The following is a 20,852-nucleotide window of genomic DNA, read 5'->3' on the forward strand; positions in this document are numbered from 1 at the left end:
CCCTGTATTTGAATGCAACTGGCAAAGGTTGCTTGGCTTATTTTTTTTTTTTTTAATATATAGACTTGGAAAGATGTTTCTCAAATGTGATTGTGGATTTATGTTATTCAGTGTTCCTGGATTAATTGAACAAAAACTGGTAACACTGCTACACAGTCTGAATCACAAAATTATGTCCATCCATTTAGCTGAAAAATACGAAAAAAAAATTACTTGTATAAGTTTTCATGCATGTTAGCACTTTCTTTACCTTGGGGAAGTTCAAACTTCACACTTTCAAGGGCAATGAAACAGTTTTTCTGACCTACAATTTATTAATGGGACAAAAGCCCATCTGTCAATCAGGGCTCTGAGAGTTCAATGTATTTTCTGAACAATATTTTTTACATTATGCACAATGGTAAAAACAAATGTCCATTTATTCTTCTTTCCCAGAAGTTGAGTACTTTCAACCATTCTTAAAAGGACAAAGATGTTTGCTGACAGAATATGAATTTATAAAGGATCATCTTGAGGATATAATGACATTCTATTCTTTTTATCTTTACTCTTGCCATGTCAGAGTTGGATAATGGTCTCAATCATATGTTACAACTAGAAAATGCACAATTGGCTTTTTCTCATGCTAAGAGGCAGCCATTTTAAACTTTTTAAATGATTATAGGACTAAGAGGGGATGCAAAAGCAGATAAGAATCTGAATAAAAGCACTATCTCTCAAAGAAACAACATTTGTGTAATAATCAAGAAACTGTTTAGAGCATCCCCTGGAAACATTAATTATAACACATGCAAATCATTCCTGTACGAAGCTTAACTTGTTTATCTCCTATAGCCACCTGTATTTGAATTTTTTAATAAGCTCATTTATTATAAATAAAGCATGTAAATCAATCTGGGAATACCTTTTCTGTTTCAGAAATTTCATGTAAATGACAGGCTGCCACATACAGTACAACTGTAGGGGGGGAAATGTTTCTTTACTCCCTTTCACATAGTTATACCTTCATATGACACTTAAAACCACCTGCCAGGAACTTTTGAAACATGTTTTAGTGCACAGAAGCAAACCCAAATGAAAAAATGCTATGCAGTTTTGCAATACATACATACCACAGAAAGCTTAAAAAACATTCTACCCCAACAGATAAATAGGTTTGGCCCACATCTTTTTAATCTGAGTTTTGTGGGTAAAAAAGATTATTGTTCCCTTATTTTTCCCCGTTTGCTGACAACTAGGATTGTCATATAAAATACATTCATGGGACATGCTTATACTAAACAAATTATCCACTGTTTATCTGAAATTCAAATTTAACTCAGCATCCTGCATCTTTACTTGCTAAATCTCAGTTGGGATAGGGGCTTACTCTTTTTTTTTTTTTCTTTTTTTTTTTTTTGAGACAGAGTCTGGCTCTGTCATCCAGGCTGGAGTGCAGTGGTGTGATCACAGTTCACTGCAGCCTCAACCTCCCTAGCTCAAGTGATTCTCCCACCTCAGCTTCCGCAGTAGCTGGGACTACAGGCACATGCCACCTTGCCTGGCTAATTTTTTTCTTTTTTGTAGAGATGGGGTTTGCCCAGGCTGGTCTCAAACTCCTGAACTCAAGCAATCATCCGGCCTCAGCCTCCTGAAGTGCTGGGATTGCTGGCGTGAGTCACAGTGCCCGGCCTGGGCTAACTCTTTTTTAAAGAGTTTAAATATTGGTTCCTGTTTGTTTTTACTTCTCTAGTACGGGAGGCCGTTACTGTGGCTTCTGTGTTGGGGGCAATTTTCGAAGGGCTTCAAGAACTTGAACGGAGGTTAGAGGAAAACCACAAGATGGCTAAAGTGTGGGAAAAGAAGAAATAACACTATTTAAACTGTAGATGAGAGGACTAAAGTGATGAAACAGTCACCAGGTATTTGGAGTGGTCTCACCCAAGGGACTGTGCCAACTTCCTCATTTTTTATGAGGGCAGGCAAAAACTGGCCAAAACACAAGTTAGGATAATAAGCATAGTAGCTATTATTAAATGCTAGGGTGTGCTGCATAACTGAATGACAGTGTTTCTCACAGTTTATCTCCAACTCTCATGGCCAACGCATGAGGTGTATATCATTATCCCATGTTTTGAATGTAAGAAACTGACACTCAAATCAGAAGGCATGTCAGCGGAAAAGGCCATATTCACATCCCATCTAAGTGTGTATGACACTAAAGCCCACACTCTCTCCACTACACTCCACCTTGTCTCCAGATTGTTTTGGGGTGTTTAAATGTGATTATACCAAAGAGCAGTTGAATGCGCTGAAAAATTCTGAAGATTCCTCCTGTCCCTTCGATTCACTGTTGGAAACCATTGTCAAGGTAGTGTCTGGCTATGATAGAAGGGATTTTTGACACAGCCTATTGTTTTATCTTTTTAAAGTCAATGTAGGTGCTTTTGATGATCATAACACTAACTGTTAAGTCTTTAGGCATAAGAATCAAACATTCAACTAAGCATGTTTACAAATTTGCTTTCAGCCCAGTGGATCTATCCACTTTTCCATTTAGGTTACACATTTAGATTTCGGAGTTTATCCTGTTATCTTCAAATCCATGGACTGTACACTCTTTGAAGGAAGAAACTCTTAGTATCTAGTCAAGTACATGGCATGCAATGGGTGCTCCCAAATACTTGATTAATATCATATGATACAATGTAACATGATTCTTCATAAACAGTGAGTGTTTATAAATGCAGTATTTTAAATGTCATTAGGAATTTTCTATTGGAATCTTAACTCTATTTTAATAGGCCTACTTTTAAAGTTAATAGAATAATATAAATGTGGAGAGGGCTAAGATTTTTCCTTAAGATTTCACTCTGGCAAGTCTTCCTGGAGATTTAGCTATGGCTGTTTTTATGACTGTAATTTCCTTAATATGGGACCTCAGCTATATTCCATCATCGTAAATCCCTTTCTTGCACTTAAAAGCAATGTTGAAATATTTTCCAGTTTCTATATCTTAACTCTTTACTTAGATCCATTATTTCCATTTTGAGATTATCTTATGTAAATATTGTAGAAGATTTTGGAATTATATAATAAGAAAAAACTAGTATACCACCTCAGAAATCTTAGCTAATAGATATGTTCTCAAATGCAAAGTGAAATATTTAAAGTAATTATTCAAGTAAATAAAGAGACCATCTTTGTCCCAATTACTTGAATATTTTACATAAAGTTGGTTTTATGCACTTGACTTTGTGTTTAAACTCAAGTTTGTAGTATTGTCTACTGGACATTGTTAGTTCAGGACTTTTTCAGGAGCAAGGAATAAAATAATCATTTTTAAACTTATTTAAAAAAAGAAGTAAGGAAGAAAAGAAGAAATTTTACTGGCTCCCCTTAGCTTAAGACATGGTTGGATACAGATGCCCAAACAATCACATCAGGAGCCTGCCTCCCTGCGTGTCTGGGCTCTCTGGCCTCTTGGGTCAGTTTCATGCTCAGGCTGGCTTTCTCCACGTAGTGGCAAGGATGGGCATCAGACATCCCAAGTTAACATCATCTTTAGTGCTCATGCTGTCAGAAGGAAAGAGGCCCTCTCCCAGCATCCATATTAAATCTCCAAAGAGATTCTGTTTGGCCTTGCTTTGGCCACATACTCACCCCTGACCAAGCTCCGTGTCAAGAGAATAGAGTTCGTTGAAAGGCTAGCCTGGTTTGCACACTCATTCTGTGTTGAAAGATGTAGACCATGTGATTGACAGTCCCAGCAGATAGGAGAGGGAGAGTTTTCAAAAGAGTTGCCAGTATAAGAGACAGTGGATTCCGGGAAGGTAAAAAGAGGTATTTATTAAAATACTGTGCCTTTGGAATAAAAATCTCTTCCAGGAAATGCGAATAATTTAAAACAATTCAAATAAGCATCATACATTTTAAAACAATTAGAAATACACTCAGAAGAACTGAATTGCTTGTTTAGTAGATTTCAGATAATATTTTCTCCTCTTTGAACCTCAGTTTTGTCATCTGGAAACATAGGATAATGCTTACCTTATAAGATAATCATGATTAGAAGAGATGATGGAACTGACCATATCTATGTACTATAAACTGCTATCTACATAGTTATAAATTATGACAGCTAAGAAAATTAATCCCTAAAGAAAGCAAAATTACCTACGTCACAGTTTAGAAAGTCTCTCTCTTAAGAAGAAACTTATTCTATTGCCTCTGTTGGGTTTTTTCCTGAGGAATCAGTGTTTGAATGCAATATACATTTTTGTAGGCTCTGCAATGTTTTTATGATGAGGACAGTGATAGTGTTGACAATAACTCAATGAATACTTAGAGGTTTGAATGTATCGCTAGATTTCTGGGAAATAAAAAGACTAATGTAAGCTAGTTGAATAAGAAAACTAGAGGTGGGCAGATGGTGGACAGATCAAGTCACTGGTTTTAAAGGTAGGCTGAACTGACATTTGTAGCTATTAATAACAGCCATCTTCTTTAAAGGAAGTACTCCTAAATATCAATAGTTTAGTGGCCAAGGTGCCATTGAGATGATCACTCCCAGGAAATGTTTTGCCAGTGATATTACCTTAACTTTCATCTGAAAAGAAATAAAGAAATGTTTTATAGATGATTCACTTTCACCTGATATGTGCACAACATTTTAAGAGAATGAATTAGTCAGTCTGTTTGAATCATCTTTACGTGTTCCTTTTAGCAGGGAGCTCAAAGTTGGTTAAATGGCTAGCTCTATTTCAGAAAGCAAAAATAACAGAAACAGTGAAAAGACAGTCTATATTGAAAGCCTGATCCAGACACATCATGGGGGAATAAATATATCAGGACAAAAATATAAGAAAAGTGAAAGTATTTCTGGAGTATTTCACTACCAATATAAATATTAAAATGCTCACACAGCCAGATCTGGCAAGTTATATAGATGAGGAAGTGAAAGCAATAATATGCCAAGTCAATGGCATTGGTGTAAAATGTAATCATAGAGGAACAATCTCAGAGTTGAAAATTATTAGAATTGGAAAACACTTTGAAGTTCTTTAGTTTCACCCAGGAGTATGCCATTAAATATATAATAACCATCCCTCTGCGGGCTTTAATAATGAGCTCTGATTTGTAGTGTTTGCCAATTTCTATGGTGTCAATAGAGCCACCATGGCTGATTTTAGGCTACCAAGATGAGGTCACTGAAACACAAGTTGGGAAGAGATGCACATAGTAGGCTGTCATGAGCCAGCACACAGCTGGTTCAGCATTATAATTTTCAAATAAGAAAGCAGTTGACTTCAGAGGAGTTGGGTGACTTGCCTGGGTCATACAAATAATTAGCTGCACTGCCACAACTAAAACTAGGTCCTCTCCAGTGTTTGACCTCAGAATTGTGAATGCATTATGAGGAAAGCACCATGATTGATGGATTGGTAAGCCCACGTGACTTTCTGTCCTAGTTAAGTTGCCCTTTAAGGGCCTCTGTAGACATTTCTACATTGAGTTTAAACTATAGTCTGTCTATCTCCACTACTGGCCTGAGATCTCACTGACATTTGGAAAGTGTTTTATTTGTCTTTGTATCTTCAGCACTCTGTACAGTATCTGACACTTAGATGCTTATAAGTGTTTGTTGGGGGCCATGTACAAACAATAGAGAACATGCATTGACCTGCTATGTGCCAGGCAGTGTTCTTAGTGGTTTACATGCATTAACTCATTGAATCCTTAGAATAAGTCTCACAAGTGAGATAGGTACTATAATCCTGCCCATATTTTAGATGAGAAAATAGAGGCTTAGACTTATTTGCCTAAGGTAACATAGACAGTGATAGGAGATTTAAACCCTAAAATCTAGCCAGTGCCTGTGCACTTGGCCTCTCAGCTGTCACTTATTTAACTAGCAGTTATCATCATAGTGCCCAGCTCAGCACCAAATACTTCTAAAAGGTCTCCCTCCTTTCCTTAGGAAGGACACAAAACATTTCCCAGAAAAGATCTGATCTGACCAACACACACCTTTGTTAATGGGGAAGGGCCTTTATTAATGGGAATGATCAAGGAAATGGGGTGTTTTTGGTGATTACGTTTTCTCATTATCTGAGGTTTAAACAGAAACCTCTATTTTAATTAAAATTTCTGTTGTCGACAATAGGCCCTAGTCCCATTTTTTTCTTTAATTAAAAAAGTTAACCTTTTTTTGATGTATTCACTTGAAAAATGGCATCACCATATGGTAACAGATAACGTAAAGAAGGTGTAGGAGATTAAGGTACTAACTCCAACTGTGTTCTGTGAGGGTTTTTCTTTAAATAGAAAATATATTCTTCTTCCCCACTGATTTTCCATCTCATCAAATGAAATAACAAAAAGCCTATTTCTACATGTGTACATTTTCTTGGATTCTTGTCCACTGAGATTTAGTACAGTGTGTGACTTATGTGCGAACCTTGATATGAATCTTATTTTAAAAACATAATTTAATATAATATCTCTAATTTTTTTGTTTTTGTTTTTATTTTTTTTAGATGGAGTCTCGTTCTGTCACCAGGCTGGAGTGCAGTGGCACAATCTCAACTCACTGCAACCTCCAACTCCCTGGTTCAAGAGATTCTCCTGCCTCAGCCTCCCAAGTAGCTGGGATTACAGGCACGTGCCACCACGCCCAGCTAATTTTTGTACTTTTAGTAGAGACGGGGTTTCACCATATTGGCCAAGATGGTCTCGATCTCCTGACCACGTGATCCGCCCATCTCTGCCTCCCAAAGTGCTAGGATTACAGATTATTTTGCAGGCTCCTTCAAAAAGCCTAGAAGAAAAAACGTCATTCACACTTCACACTGCATTAGTGGACATCAACTAACATGCAAATTGGTTATAATACTTTTCTCCCTTTTGGCAATAATAATTCATTTGTTTCCTTTCTTTCATTATAATTTCTACAGAAAATACAGCAATAAATTATATATTAAGCTCAATTTTGTTAGATACACTGATACCATATTGATAAGTGCAGTTAACTTTTCACATAATATTTATTTTTCCCCTTGTCTAGATGGTTTAGATACGTATTTGCAGTTTGGTTTACAGTTTGTATTTTCCATCTAGTACAACAAATTGTCCCTAATCCTTTTCTTCTATTCCTTGTTATTCCCTCTACCAGCACCAAAAATTTGCTAGTACATTGCAAAACAATGAGAATTACAGATAAAATAGCAAGCATTTATATATACTCTATATTGATAAAGTGCTTTCAGAGATGAGATCTCTTTTTGATCCTTAAAATGGTGATGTGAGAATATCTGACCCTGGGACTCAGAGGTGGATGATTGCCTGGAGTCACACAGCTAGAGAGGGAAAGGGCTAGGATCAGAGGTCTGATTGTCTGACTTCTATTCTAGCACATGCTCCTGTCTCGCTTGGGAAGCTGCTTCGGTATAGTGAAGCACTTAAGAGCATGGATGGGTTCTTGTTAGCCAGACGTGGAATTGAATCTTGGTTCTAACTGTGTGATTTTAGCAAGGTTGCTTATCTAGAAGAGAAGGATAATAATACTTCCTTCTTCACAGGGTGGTGATGAAGAGTAAATCCAAGAGTTTAGCAGAATGCCTCGCACAGGGTAAGCACTCAATACATGTTCTTGTTATTTTTATTATTACATGGCTTTGCCTTACTGAGGCTTCATCTTGTCCTCTGGTCCAACTACAGTTCTCTAGCTTTGCTTATCCCTTCATAGCCTGTACCCCGAGTGGCACAATCTTGGTTCACTACAACCTCCACTTCCTGAGTTCAAGCAATTCTCCTGCCTCAGCCTCCCAAGTAGCTAGGATTACAGGCACCTGTCACCACACCCAGCTATTTTTTTTGTAGTAGAGATGGGGTTTTACCGTGTTGGTCAGCCTGGGTTCAAACTCCTGACCTCAAGTGATCCACCCACCTCAGCCTCCCAAAGTGCTAGGGTTACAGGCATGAGCCACCGCGCTCAGCCAGGAATTTTCATTCTTTATCCTGCTTTGAGACTCGGCTCTAGCATCATTTCCAGTCGAGTTGGTCTCCCTTCCTCTGCATTCTGATAACTGTTAACCCACTGCCTCTATCAAGTGACTTGAGCTTCCCAGGGAAGGGCATCATGTCTTTGTAGACATCCAATAAATATTAGTAGAAGAAAGGGGGGTCCTGCCAATAATCATATGTCTTTCCCACAATTTAAGAATAAACTCCTTTTCACCCTGTTACTACTTTTTGCTTGTCTTCCTTTTGACAAACATTCTACTTCTTCATCACGCATTCCCTCAATTTAACATATGATACTACTATAGAAACTACTGCCTTGAAGATCAACAAAGAGGTTTCATGTGGACCAACGTCCTCCTTCTTGAGATCCTCGCTTGGCTTTTGTGACACAGTGCAATATTTGCTCTCTTGATGCCTCACTGACCTTAACCTTCCTTGACTCCTGCATAGATTTCTCAACTGTGGGTATCCGCTAAGATTTAGGCCATTTGCCTTCTCTTCTTTCATCTAGTCCATTCATGAACACACCCATTCCTGGTTTTAACCATCACCTCTATGCAGATAATGTGCAAAGTTTATTTCTAGTCGGAGTGGAGTCTCTGTTACTCTGCCAATCAAGTTCTAAATTTTTATTCCTTCTAGTGCAGCAGTGGCAAATACCTGACACTCATGTGTCTCACTCAAGACAGATACTGTTTCACCCAAGACTGATCATGCCGCTTTCCCAGTCAAGGCAGGCTTCTCAGAATCCTTCTCATTTCCGCCCCTGTTCTTTGGCACTAATGGTCTGTCTGCTCAGAGTTTTCATTCTTCACTTGTTCCAGGCACCTGCTTCCTGGTGAATAATGTAAAACCTGCTAGTCATCCTTATAGGAGAATATGCACTCATTTCCCAGCAGCACATCCGACTCAACATGGTTAAAACGAATCTACCATTCCCATATATTCAGCCTAACTTCCCAGTGCAGTCTACCCTAGTTTTATAACTTGTTCTACTTTTTCCAGATAACTGCTAATCATCTTTGTTTGTCTTTGCTTTCTTTTTTGCACTGTGTTTGATATATTAGGGTATCAAATCCTACTTATTCAAATATGTCCCCTATTCATTCCTTCTATCCTTGGGGCTACCATATTTGTTCTGGCCCTTGTTACCTCATTATGGGATATGAAAATAACCTGTCAACTGGTCTTTCCATTGCCAGGTTCTCTCTTTTCTAAGCCACCCTGCCTCCAGATCAATCTTCCTAGAGTAAAACCTTCATTGTATGACTCTCTAGCTCAAAATTCCTTAATGATTATCAATCACCTCTTAAAGTCCCCAATTCTTAGACTATTAGTAGGGTAAAATTATTTTTGATTTGGAGTCAAAAAGTTTTGGACGCAAATTTTGGCTACTACACTTAACCATTATGTAACTTTGAATTTTGGCTTAATATTTATTCATCATTTATTCAGTATCTATTTGTTTAACACCTTCTGCATCTCAGGCTCTGTACTAGGTACTTGGGATGCAATGATGAGCCAAACAGACCTTGTCCTTGCTCTCCTGGACCTCGCAACATAGTGAACTTGTCTCTAATTCTCATGATCATAATAATCCTAAGTACAGGCTGTGCTATTTTCCCTTGATGCTTGTAGCTTTTGGTTTGTGCTATGCAGGGTATTGTAATGCCATGTGCAGTGCCACAATAATCATCATATATGTGTTATCACTCAGCCACATTGCAGCTTCACTGAAGGGCAGGGGCTATGTCCCATTTCCCATAGTGCAAGCACAGTGCCCTGCACATACCAGCTGCTCAGTGATTTCTGATATGGTTTTTGTAGATCCAGGGTTAGTTTTTGGCACAGTCATGGTGCCTAGTATGTTTTTAGAGGCTCCCTTTGTCCTATCAGAATTATGCTATTTAAAAAAAGTCATACCTATTTAGTTTATATTCATTCTAAGACCTCTCCTTTCCAACCTACTACCCTGCCTATAACTACTATAAGGAGAACTCACAATGTTTATAACTTGTGCACCTTAAATTTTAAAAACTGAAGAACAAGGCCATTCATGTTTCCTCTTAGAAATACTGTCTATATGCATACAATGAAATGTTAAAATAATGTTCTTTTTACTAAATAGCTTTTTGACTTGGTAATGAACAATATGTTGTTTTTCCCTGAGAAGTAGTTCTAGGACTTTAGTTCTGAAGATTACGTTTTATTTTATACATTTTCAGCCTTCTGTTTTTCAGTTCCCAGTGATCTTACATTAAACATTTGTCTGTCTAAAACAATAGGTTAACTATAGCCAAATTATAACCATACCATTCCTCTCCACACAAAATCCTATAAACAGCATGTGATCATATTGCTTCTAGAATTTATGATTGTTTTCTTCCAAAAGGAAGCTAAATTTAGCCTAGTAATTCTACATGCTCTCAAGAAAACAATGCCTGCTGTGATTTCTAGAATAAATGAATCTGAACCACAGTTCCTTTACTTGACTAACAGAGAAAGTTTAAATATCAACCTAGTCATTAACCACAGTTATTAAACCACATTAAACAACCAGCAAGGGGTTAAGAAAGAAAGTTGCTATGTTTTTTCTTTCATTGCTGAATGAGTCTAACTTAGTTACTGTATCAACCTTAATACAGAACATTGTTTGCATCTCAATGGTTCTCTAAAATTATTCGTTCATGGCTTGAATTCTAAAATTAAACTATGTGGAGTCATGTCCAACTGCACAATGCATCTTTATGTGAAACTGGCTAGAGTTTTTGTTTTCCTTCTATGTAAAAGTCCAGTTGGGAAGCTTTATTTCTGATAGTTTAAATGGTATAGGTCTTTCAGTTTTCTCTTCATTTCTGACGACTGAACTGCTCTCGCCTTGAACCTGTTTTGGCAGATAAACCTCTCATAATGAAGGCCCCCGCTGTGCTTGCACCTGGCATCCTCGTGCTCCTGTTTACCTTGGTGCAGAGGAGCAATGGGGAGTGTAAAGAGGCACTAGCAAAGTCCGAGATGAATGTGAATATGAAGTATCAGCTTCCCAACTTCACCGCGGAAACACTCATCCAGAATGTCATTCTACATGAGCATCACATTTTCCTTGGTGCCACTAACTACATTTATGTTTTAAATGAGGAAGACCTTCAGAAGGTTGCTGAGTACAAGACCGGGCCTGTGTTGGAACACCCAGATTGTTTCCCATGTCAGGACTGCAGCAGCAAAGCCAATTTATCAGGAGGCGTTTGGAAAGATAACATCAACATGGCTCTAGTTGTCGACACCTACTATGATGATCAACTCATTAGCTGTGGCAGCGTCAACAGAGGGACCTGCCAGCGACATGTCTTTCCCCACAATCATACTGCTGACATACAGTCGGAGGTTCACTGCATATTCTCCCCACAGATAGAAGAGCCCAGCCAGTGTCCTGACTGTGTGGTGAGCGCCCTGGGAGCCAAAGTCCTTTCATCTATAAAGGACCGGTTCATCAACTTCTTTGTAGGTAATACCATAAATTCTTCTTATTTCCCAGATCATCCATTGCATTCAATATCAGTGAGAAGGCTAAAGGAAACGAAAGATGGTTTTATGTTTTTGACGGACCAGTCCTACATTGATGTTTTACCTGAGTTCAGAGATTCTTACCCCATTAAGTATGTCCATGCCTTTGAAAGCAACAATTTTATTTACTTCTTGACGGTCCAAAGGGAAACTCTAGATGCTCAGACTTTTCACACAAGAATAATCAGGTTCTGTTCCATAAACTCTGGATTGCATTCCTACATGGAAATGCCTCTGGAGTGTATTCTTACAGAAAAGAGAAAAAAGAGATCCACAAAGAAGGAAGTGTTTAATATCCTTCAGGCTGCGTATGTCAGCAAGCCTGGGGCCCAACTTGCTAGACAAATAGGAGCCAGCCTGAATGATGACATTCTCTTTGGGGTGTTCGCACAAAGCAAGCCAGATTCTGCCGAACCAATGGATCGATCTGCCATGTGTGCATTCCCTATCAAATATGTCAACGACTTCTTCAACAAGATCGTCAACAAAAACAATGTGAGATGTCTCCAGCATTTTTACGGACCCAATCATGAGCACTGTTTTAATAGGGTAAGTCACATCAGTTCCCCACTTATAAACTATGAGGTATAAATTAGAAATAAGTATCAGTCTCAAAAAGAATATCCAGGGCTTCTTTTGTGCTTGGTAAATGGCATTTATCCAAAATAGTTGCAGATTTTTTCCAAGAAAATTGGGGAATTGAATCTTCATTTACACCTAAAATTATATCTTTAAAATGTAATATGGTAACTAAAAGAAAAATATTTTTACAATTCAGATTTGCATGTTCGTGACATTTCAGATTATATTAAAGTTATTTCCCATATAAGCTTTTTTATATTTACACAGATTTTATCAGATTTACACAGATTTTATCACAGCAGCAATTCCCATAAAACGTAATTATTGACATTTCTGTATAATCTCTGCAACATTTACAAGATGCTCAAGCTAATTTGTATGCCTTAAAGAATTGTTCCTTATGAGATTATATTCTCTCACTGATACACAACTGATTAATCTATATTCTTGACATTACTTAAAGGGTCTTAACTTTAAAAAATCTCTTCTGAAATGCTGATAAATAAAACATTTTTAAATGAGCTAGTATACTTCTCTAAATAACCTGTAAGAGTAGAGAGGAAATGTTTGCTCCCAAGTCCTTCCTTTAGAGCTTAACTTTAATCATGGACTTCCTTCTGGAAAAGACTTGTGTCTACCAAGTTCTAGCTTGGCACTTTACCTGGTTGGTATTTGTTATTTATAAGCATAAATATTTTGGTTGATGATTATTTATACTTATATGAAATGGTATTTTCATAGGAGCTGTTAGAGATATTCTTGGTGCTGTGATTTAAATATAGTAACAGCTATCAGCGATACCTGGAGATTTATCCTGCTAGTCAGTTGATCACCTGGTCTGAGTGTTTATTATGGCTTTGAGTTTCTTGATCTGGGCCAGATTTGGAATACGGACCTGACTATGACCATAATTGAATGAACAAATAGTATAGCTTTTCTAAAGACAGTTTGACTTTGGCATGGTATGTTTCACTTACTTAGCAGTTTTCAATCTAAGTTATAAAGGTTATAATTGCAATCAGGTAGAACATTAAACATGTCCTCAGTAGCATAAAGTATATAATTTGCTGAGGGGTAAGGGCATATTAATTCAGAAACATTTGGTTGACTTTTGCTGAAATGTCTGGGACACTTCTCTAGATGGAAACTATAGTTAACTTTTTATGATGCTAGGAAAATACTTCCAAGAAAGTCAGTTCATCTTTTGGTGAACTAAAAACAAAACTTCCTTCCTCTCTCTTCCAAAGTCTATGAATATACATAACATAAATGCACATACATTCCAACTAAGACTTATTTCCCCCTGCATACGTTTAATATATGTTGCAAAGAAGCAATAGAATTCCTCATGATGCTCCCCCTTTTCTTTACTAGAAACTACAAAAGAATGAAAGGAAACAAAATGATTTTCAGAAACCTGGGATTAGGAAATAAAAATATAATATTAATAGCATTACAGAGAAGATATTTTTCTGCATCCAGTAAGTTGATTCTGAGACACAAGTTTTAAAAGAGTCTATCACGAATTCCTCCAGGGCTCCTAGAGCACATGGATTTGCTATTTAAATCTTTCTTTGTTAAAAATTAAAAAGGGTAGGGCAAGAAAAAATTAAAAAGAATTCATAAAGGTATATTGATATCTCATTTTTTAAATTTTGTACATTTCAATCCTTAGATGTAAAGATACTTATGAATTCTAGAAATTCTCAAAACACATCTGAATTTCATCCTACCCCTTTGACTTTTTTAGTGTTCCAAGGGAGACAAAGAGACAGGATTATCCAATGAAATTCAGATCAGTTTTATCGCCCAGGAAAAATTCCCAAAATGCACTAGCCACACCTGAAACCATTATCACTCCCATCACAAAAATTCTTGCGGGAAGCAAGATGGAACTTGCCAACATAGTCTTCTTACAAAGGAAGCCAACTTTTACACTGGCCAAATTCCATAGACAAATACCTTCAAACCTCCTCTATTTATTTGCCTGTTTATCTTCTCTGGTTACAAAGATCAAACTTCTTCTGAGACTGAGACTACACATATTTTCTCTCTTCATATACCCCATCCAGACCTCAGATTGTTTCAATAATGAGCGTATAATCATTTCCTAGCTTAATGCCAAAATGAAGGCACCTAGAGCCATTCATCACACACAAAAAACAAAATGATTACAAGATCAAAGCGGTTTAGCAGGACTCTCAAGCAATAAGATGACTCCATTTTGTCTTGGCAGATTTACTTGGCCAGAAATCAAGTGACCCTTTTAATAATTTCTTGGAACTGAGTTTTTACTTTGGCATCAAGTTTGGTGAAAAGACACACATATTGTAGTTTTGTTATTAACATCTCTAATACATTTATAAAGGGACTCTTGTGGACAAGGTTAAGAAAGCTGAGCTGCAGCAGTAACTTTCCACTTATGCTTCTGCCCAGTCCTCAGTGCTGACACATTGCTGAAAGAGGGATTTCCTGGCACTCCTTGAGCTCGCCGCCATGTGCAAAAAGCATTTCTATAACAAGATCGGATAATGGGAGTGCCAGGGACAGGCCTTTTACATTTTAGGGGTCCAGCAGGTGTACCAGGCCTGACTTGCTTATTTAGGATCACATATTATATTGCTTTTCCCAGTCTCACATTTCATGAAATATGTCTATGCAAACTCTTCACATGCATCTTCTCATATTGATGACATCACAAAAGCCCTCTTTTGAGTCATTTGATAATTCCCAGTGCTCATCATCTTCACCCATAAGCTATTTGTGCTTCAGAACTCTTTGTCTCCACATGTGATGTTGTTTCTGGAAACTTATCCCAAGCCACAAATGCCCACTTACAGAATACCAGTGTTGCTGACTATGTCAGTTGTTCTATAAGAATATATTCTTGATCCTCACAATGTGTCCATTTTTTATGTTGCTTCTGAAAGTGATTCTAAAGAATTTGTTTACAGTGGCTTCCAACATTGAGTACTATGAGATTATACACCCACAAATAATTACTAAATCTGTTTAAATATCTTTACCTCCTCCTTTACCCATTCATCAATCAACCTCTATAAGCATCCTAAATTAATATTGATTGAAGTTGTTTTAGGCTAATGCATATTCTCTAAATAGCACATTATTATTCAAAATAAAATAATTGAGAAAATTGTCCCATAATATGGATGAAACCTTTGTAAAGACCCATATGTAGGGAGAAAAAACTCTCATCTCTATTTGAGGATAAGCAGTAGCAAAAATTTCATTAACTTGTTTAAAATTAAGTGGAATTTAATTTTAAGACTGTGGAATCTCTAACAGTCTTTTACATATAAGGGATTGATTAACGTGACAATTTCAGGAAAAAAACGAGAATCAGTACACATTGGCCCAATCTCCTACAAATGAGAATCAATACAGAATAAGAGAATTTTTTAAATCCCCAAATCAGCAAAGATACTGTTCCCTAAGTTATAGAATATTTGTTAAAACAAGTGAAATAGTACATTTTAGAAAAAATTTTAATCAAAGTTGAAATTAGAAAAGGGTTCTTGAAATAGCTCTTGCCTCTCAGAAAATACAATTAACACACAACACTGTTTTTCTTGAAGTTCTATTATCAAAGTTTTGCTCTATAGATAAGCATTTGAAAGACTTGTAGCAAATATTTTCACCAACATCTTGATGACCTTAATGACCAAAGTTGGATCAAGTGAAGGGGAAAAGCATTTGGTGCCAGACACACTTGGGTGGAAGTCCTGGTTTACTGCATACCAACCATGTGACTTCTGCCAAATTACCTAACTTCTTGGAAGCTGAGTCTCTTTGGTAACATGCAGATAACAATACCTACTTCACAGGTTTTTGTGAAAATTTGGGATAATATATATGAGGTACCTGGCACAAGATGACTATAAATTTAGCCCGTTGGGAGACAGCATGGACTAATGGAAAGAGACTAAAGTCAGAGATGTGGGTTCAAATCTGAACCCCACCATCTTCTACCTGGATGGCCATGAAAGCATTATTTAAACTCTGAACCCATCGTCCTGCATACAGGACTATAGTGTGGACAAGTATATTAATAACATCTGTAAAAGGTCCCAACTTGGTCCTTGGCACAAAATAAATAGCAGCTATTATTGTAAGGAATACTTCCGTAAAGAAAGACAAATTCAAATGATTGGATTATTTTCTGGAAGAGGCACGTTCCGGTTCTATTGTTTACAAGGGTCTTTCACTTCCCTCTCTAACTGTTATGAGTGACCTACCTCCATAATGCTTAATTTGTGTTATGTTGTTCTTAAGATTTAATAGTTCCAAAAAAAAGATGGGGTGAGGAGTGGTGGTAGTTTGAGGGGGCAGAGGATGGGGAGAAAGACAATTGAATCAAAACTGTACTATAGTCAAGTTAGAAGGTATAAGTTGTTCTCCTTCCTCTCACTTTCAACCCTAACTGTCCATGACCTAAGATATTACTCTTATGTACTTTGTCATATCTTGCATTCAAGAATCTGCAGATAATGCAGTTTTAGAAAAAGTCAACCTCATATGTTGTTTGTATTGGGCTTCCTTGTTTTTAAATATCATTTATACTCAAATTCAAAGAGTAGCCAACTGCTTCCCAAAATAAAGGAAACTTAAGGTAGTAATTTTCCATCTCCGTTTCACAGAATGCCAAAGTTAAAGAGTCACTACTCAGAGCCATCAAAGGAAGAAAGCAAAGTGATTAGAACAATTTTAAAGGAGGACAAAAATCAAAACAAGATGCAAACAAGGAATAATAGGAATAGGCAGAAAAATAAACATACAGTGATGTTTCTTTATTATGATTATAAAGATGATAGATGAGTAAAATCGAGTTACGTTTAAGTTGTAATGGAAGGAAATAATTGCAGCCTTCCATCAGGAAACCACAAGGACCGTTATTGATCTGTCATCCTCAGGGCATGTCTCGTAATATTTAATAAAATAAACAAAGATTTATAACTTTTATAGGCCATATATCTATAATCTCCCACACCACTTGAACTGTGAATGTGGAGTCAATGTTACAAATAACATCCATGTGATTATACTGGTTTGGCATGCCTTATTTAAACAATCTAGCACTCTCAAGAGAATGTATTTTGTATTAGGGATGAAAAATGTGAAGTCAGATTATAGAGTTTTTTACTTATTGTGCTCAAAAATGAGAAAATGTTATCCAATATGAAAAAATGCTGTTAAGGATTCTTCATTCTTAATATTAGACAGCCTTCCAAACCTAAATATTAAATATCTTGGCCATATGCCAAATGTAATAGCTACCAAAGCAAAATCTTGCAAGAAAGAAAATCCTTGAGGTATAACGATTCAATATACTTTTTAAAAAATGTAAGTAAAAGGTTATTAATTTTGCATTTCATTTCTTTTTCTTCTCTAGACACTACTTCATCCTCTCCTAGGCTCAGGGAGTCACTGCTTCCTAACTTCTTTATTTTAATTATCCATGCTACTCATTCCACAAAAAGTGGCATATTGCATTATGTTATTAAAAGAAATTTAAAATTAGTTTCTTTCCAGAATTTTGTAACGCCCCCTGAGATCACTGGGCACACCCTTGGGGTGTTAGAAAACATGTTACAAAATGAACCACTAATTCCTTTTGCTTTTTCCCTTCCTCTTGCTGACTGCTCTTTAAACCATTACGTGGCTCATTCACAGGTCTCTCTACCCCAGGAAAGATGAAAAAGCAAAGGCATGATGTTTTTATAACCTAATAGCAAGAGAACACAGTGCTGAAGCTGTCACCAAAACTGTGGGTAGGTTTTACCAGTGGGTTATATTAATTCATGATATGATTGATAATATCTCTCACTTGTGTGGGGAATGAAGCGTTAACTATGCCACATGCATTTTAAATTAATTTGACATTCTTCCTAATGTCCTTTCAAGCAGGTGGCATTATAAGCTGTGTCTTATTTAGGTAGTTGATTTCTACACGGAGATTCATCTGATAAAACTGATATCGCAAACAGGAAGGAGTTTGTACAAAATGAAATAAATCTTAAAGTTGATTTTTGTAAAGCCCAAATGTTAATTAAAAACTGAATCCACAACTCTGATACATGATATTTTCATTGACATAAACATGATTAGAGATTTTTGGAAGCATGTGGTATGCTGCATTGATAAGGATATGAACCCCTTTGAGTAATAATGGATATTTTTACTCCGAATACTGTTTCACATTTTGGGTGTTACATCCTTACTTCAGACTTCTGCCTTATCAGTGGCCATCCCACCCTATGTTCTTATCTCCTCAGTCTAAAAAGAAAAATGGGGACCTGTCAGAATTTGGATAGAAGACCCTCCAGGAATTTCTGCCACTGCTTATTCATGGGTTGGCACAGACACTGATTCAGTGGGCACACAGAGTTCAGAATGATTCAGAGCCCAGATATGTGCCCTAAGTCACATCTCCAGCGTCCAGGGAGGACTGTGAAGTGCTCGTTATCAGGAAAATGAAACCAAGGGCTCAGCTACTCCTGAAGTCATTAAAACTCCTTCCCTTGATTTTTTTTTTTTTTTAAATAGTATATGTGGTAACCGAATCTAGGATCCTGGATACATTCCAGTCTGCTAATTACATATTTTTTTCTAACTAAAATGTTCCAGGCAGGTTCATTTGCATGTGAATTACTTGCTGAGCCATGTTGACTTCCTATTCTAAAAGCCTCACTCTGCCTTGGGAAGCAGTTTACTGCACTTCACCCTAGACCTAGTCTAATGTTGGAGCAGACAAAGTGTAGCTACCCATATATACTTCAAAAATAGTTTCCAGTCTCCCCACAAGAGGAAAGAAAAATGTCTAGCAATTGCATGCTAATTTAGACTAAAGCTTTGTTTTAACCATTCTTGGTGATCACAAATGGGGAAAAATGATTTATGAACAGTATAACTATAAAACAAACAAAAAAAAACCATTGTGAATTCAGAGTAAAGTCTGACTTCATTTGTCTTATTTGGGTAAATCAGCAAAATGTTCATCAGTCAGAGGACATTAAAATGGTAGATGATACTTCAAATCGTGCCCTAGATAAAAGGAGTGAATTAAGGTTAGTTTTGATTTGTAAACCATTCTCTTCTAAGGCTGATTTTATAAAAATTAAGTTTGCTGAGTCATCATCTCAAAATATATAGTTATTCATGATTAGCTAGAATTTGTGTCTGTGTATCAAAGAAGTAAATTTGTATGATATTAAACTTTCTAACAATGTTTTAAATTTAAAATGTCCAATTAACACTTGCATCTAGCAACCAGTCTACTAACTAAACTATAGGTGAAGTCATGCTCAGCAAATGGGGAAAATGCACAGATTAAATTGGTCTGTTAGCTCTGAGTGAATCAATAGTATTTAGTGCTAATGCACTAAGGAGATTACAAGCACTAATGCAGTAGCAGTCAATAGCGAAAACGAATATCTCTAAAAAATATCTTGACAATAAAATGTGCAATATTTTCCATTTATCTTAAGCTAATTACATTACCTGCTTGTCCTTTCATCTTACTAGTTTAAGCCAAGTGCTAGAAGCCTAACCATTTTATTTAGTGCATAAAAGGGCCAAAACCTTGTAATCATTGTTTTCAGCAGGAGACAGAGGAAAGGATTAATTCATGTAACCAAGATTCAACCAGAAATTCAACAGATATTTATTTAGTCTCTAAACCTGATAGTATTACAATGGAGAATGAGCTAGACTGTGCCTGTCTTCAACAAGCAGATAGACTAGTGAAGATGACAGTAAACATTCAGTCACACCAATGAGCAAATACATCATGATAATTTATGAAATATGCTGTGAGGGAAATAAACATCTGTGAATGCAAATGAGAGGGAATATCTAAATTTGGTAGTTGAGTCACAAAAGGCTGTCCTGAGGAGGTGAAAGCTAACTTTTATATAAAGCTTAAAACTTTAAAAAAGCAGTATGTCTTTAGTACACAGGCAAATATATAAACTAATAGTCATTACTTATTTCACAAGCTTTACATCTTAACTACAAGCTGCTACATTAAATCAGCTTTCTTAAGTGGTTTGTGGTCATTAGTGCATACTATCTTACCCTTAGAAAAACATTGCAAGAAGTAGTATGATGCTGGAGAATTTAACTTTTTAAAACATTTCCTGCCTTAAAATAAACAGCAGTAAATGTGTTTAAACATTCTTTTGATTTATAAATGAATTAAGTTACTTTTTATTATGTGGTTTTTCTTCATATGTAGAAAATAATATGTAGATTACTAGAAGCTCAGAACATACTTTAGATCATGCTCACACTCATTGCCTTTCCCGGCCTGTCACCTTAATCAGCTTCTTTGAAAATCACTGTTTCTTACATAGGCCAAGTTGTTTCTTCCTTGTTTCCCTCTTCTTCCTTCTATAGCCAACACTTGGGACCCCATTTGTCAGAAGAACATGTTCCTCTTGGGGGAGGAGGGGATTTTCCTATTACCAATAAGTTTTATGACCAAGAGAAACATAAGAATCTGAGAACACACGAAATAAGCTCTTTTGAAACTATCAAAATTATAAACATTAATAGAATTCAAGAGAATGTGATGCTGAAGTGATCCCAAGTCACATTGTCTTTCTGCCTCTGTGCACTGTACTCTGCACAATTGCATCCATTTTTAGACCATTTCCTTCTCATGAGAATCATGTGCATGGAGGGCC

At 36.6% G+C, this 20,852-nt stretch overlaps 1 protein-coding gene across 2 annotated transcripts in view; it reads left to right on the forward strand.

Moving 5' to 3' along the window:
• Positions 1 to 20,852, forward strand: part of MET (MET proto-oncogene, receptor tyrosine kinase) — a 123,222-nt gene that overhangs the window by 16,034 nt on the left and 86,336 nt on the right. Inside the window, exons 2-3 of one of the 2 annotated variants that reach the window (XM_054495521.2) lie at positions 7,560 to 7,609; positions 10,901 to 12,114. In XM_054495521.2, coding sequence (XP_054351496.1) covers positions 7,567 to 7,609; positions 10,901 to 12,114 — 1,257 coding nt within the window. In that variant the 5' untranslated portion in view covers positions 7,560 to 7,566. The remainder of the gene's footprint in view (positions 1 to 7,559; positions 7,610 to 10,900; positions 12,115 to 20,852) is intronic. The other variant, XM_063667785.1, reaches the window with a different exon arrangement.

This window comes from Pongo pygmaeus, chromosome 6, assembly GCF_028885625.2.
Source record: "Pongo pygmaeus isolate AG05252 chromosome 6, NHGRI_mPonPyg2-v2.0_pri, whole genome shotgun sequence".
Classification (NCBI taxonomy): domain Eukaryota; kingdom Metazoa; phylum Chordata; class Mammalia; order Primates; family Hominidae; genus Pongo; species Pongo pygmaeus.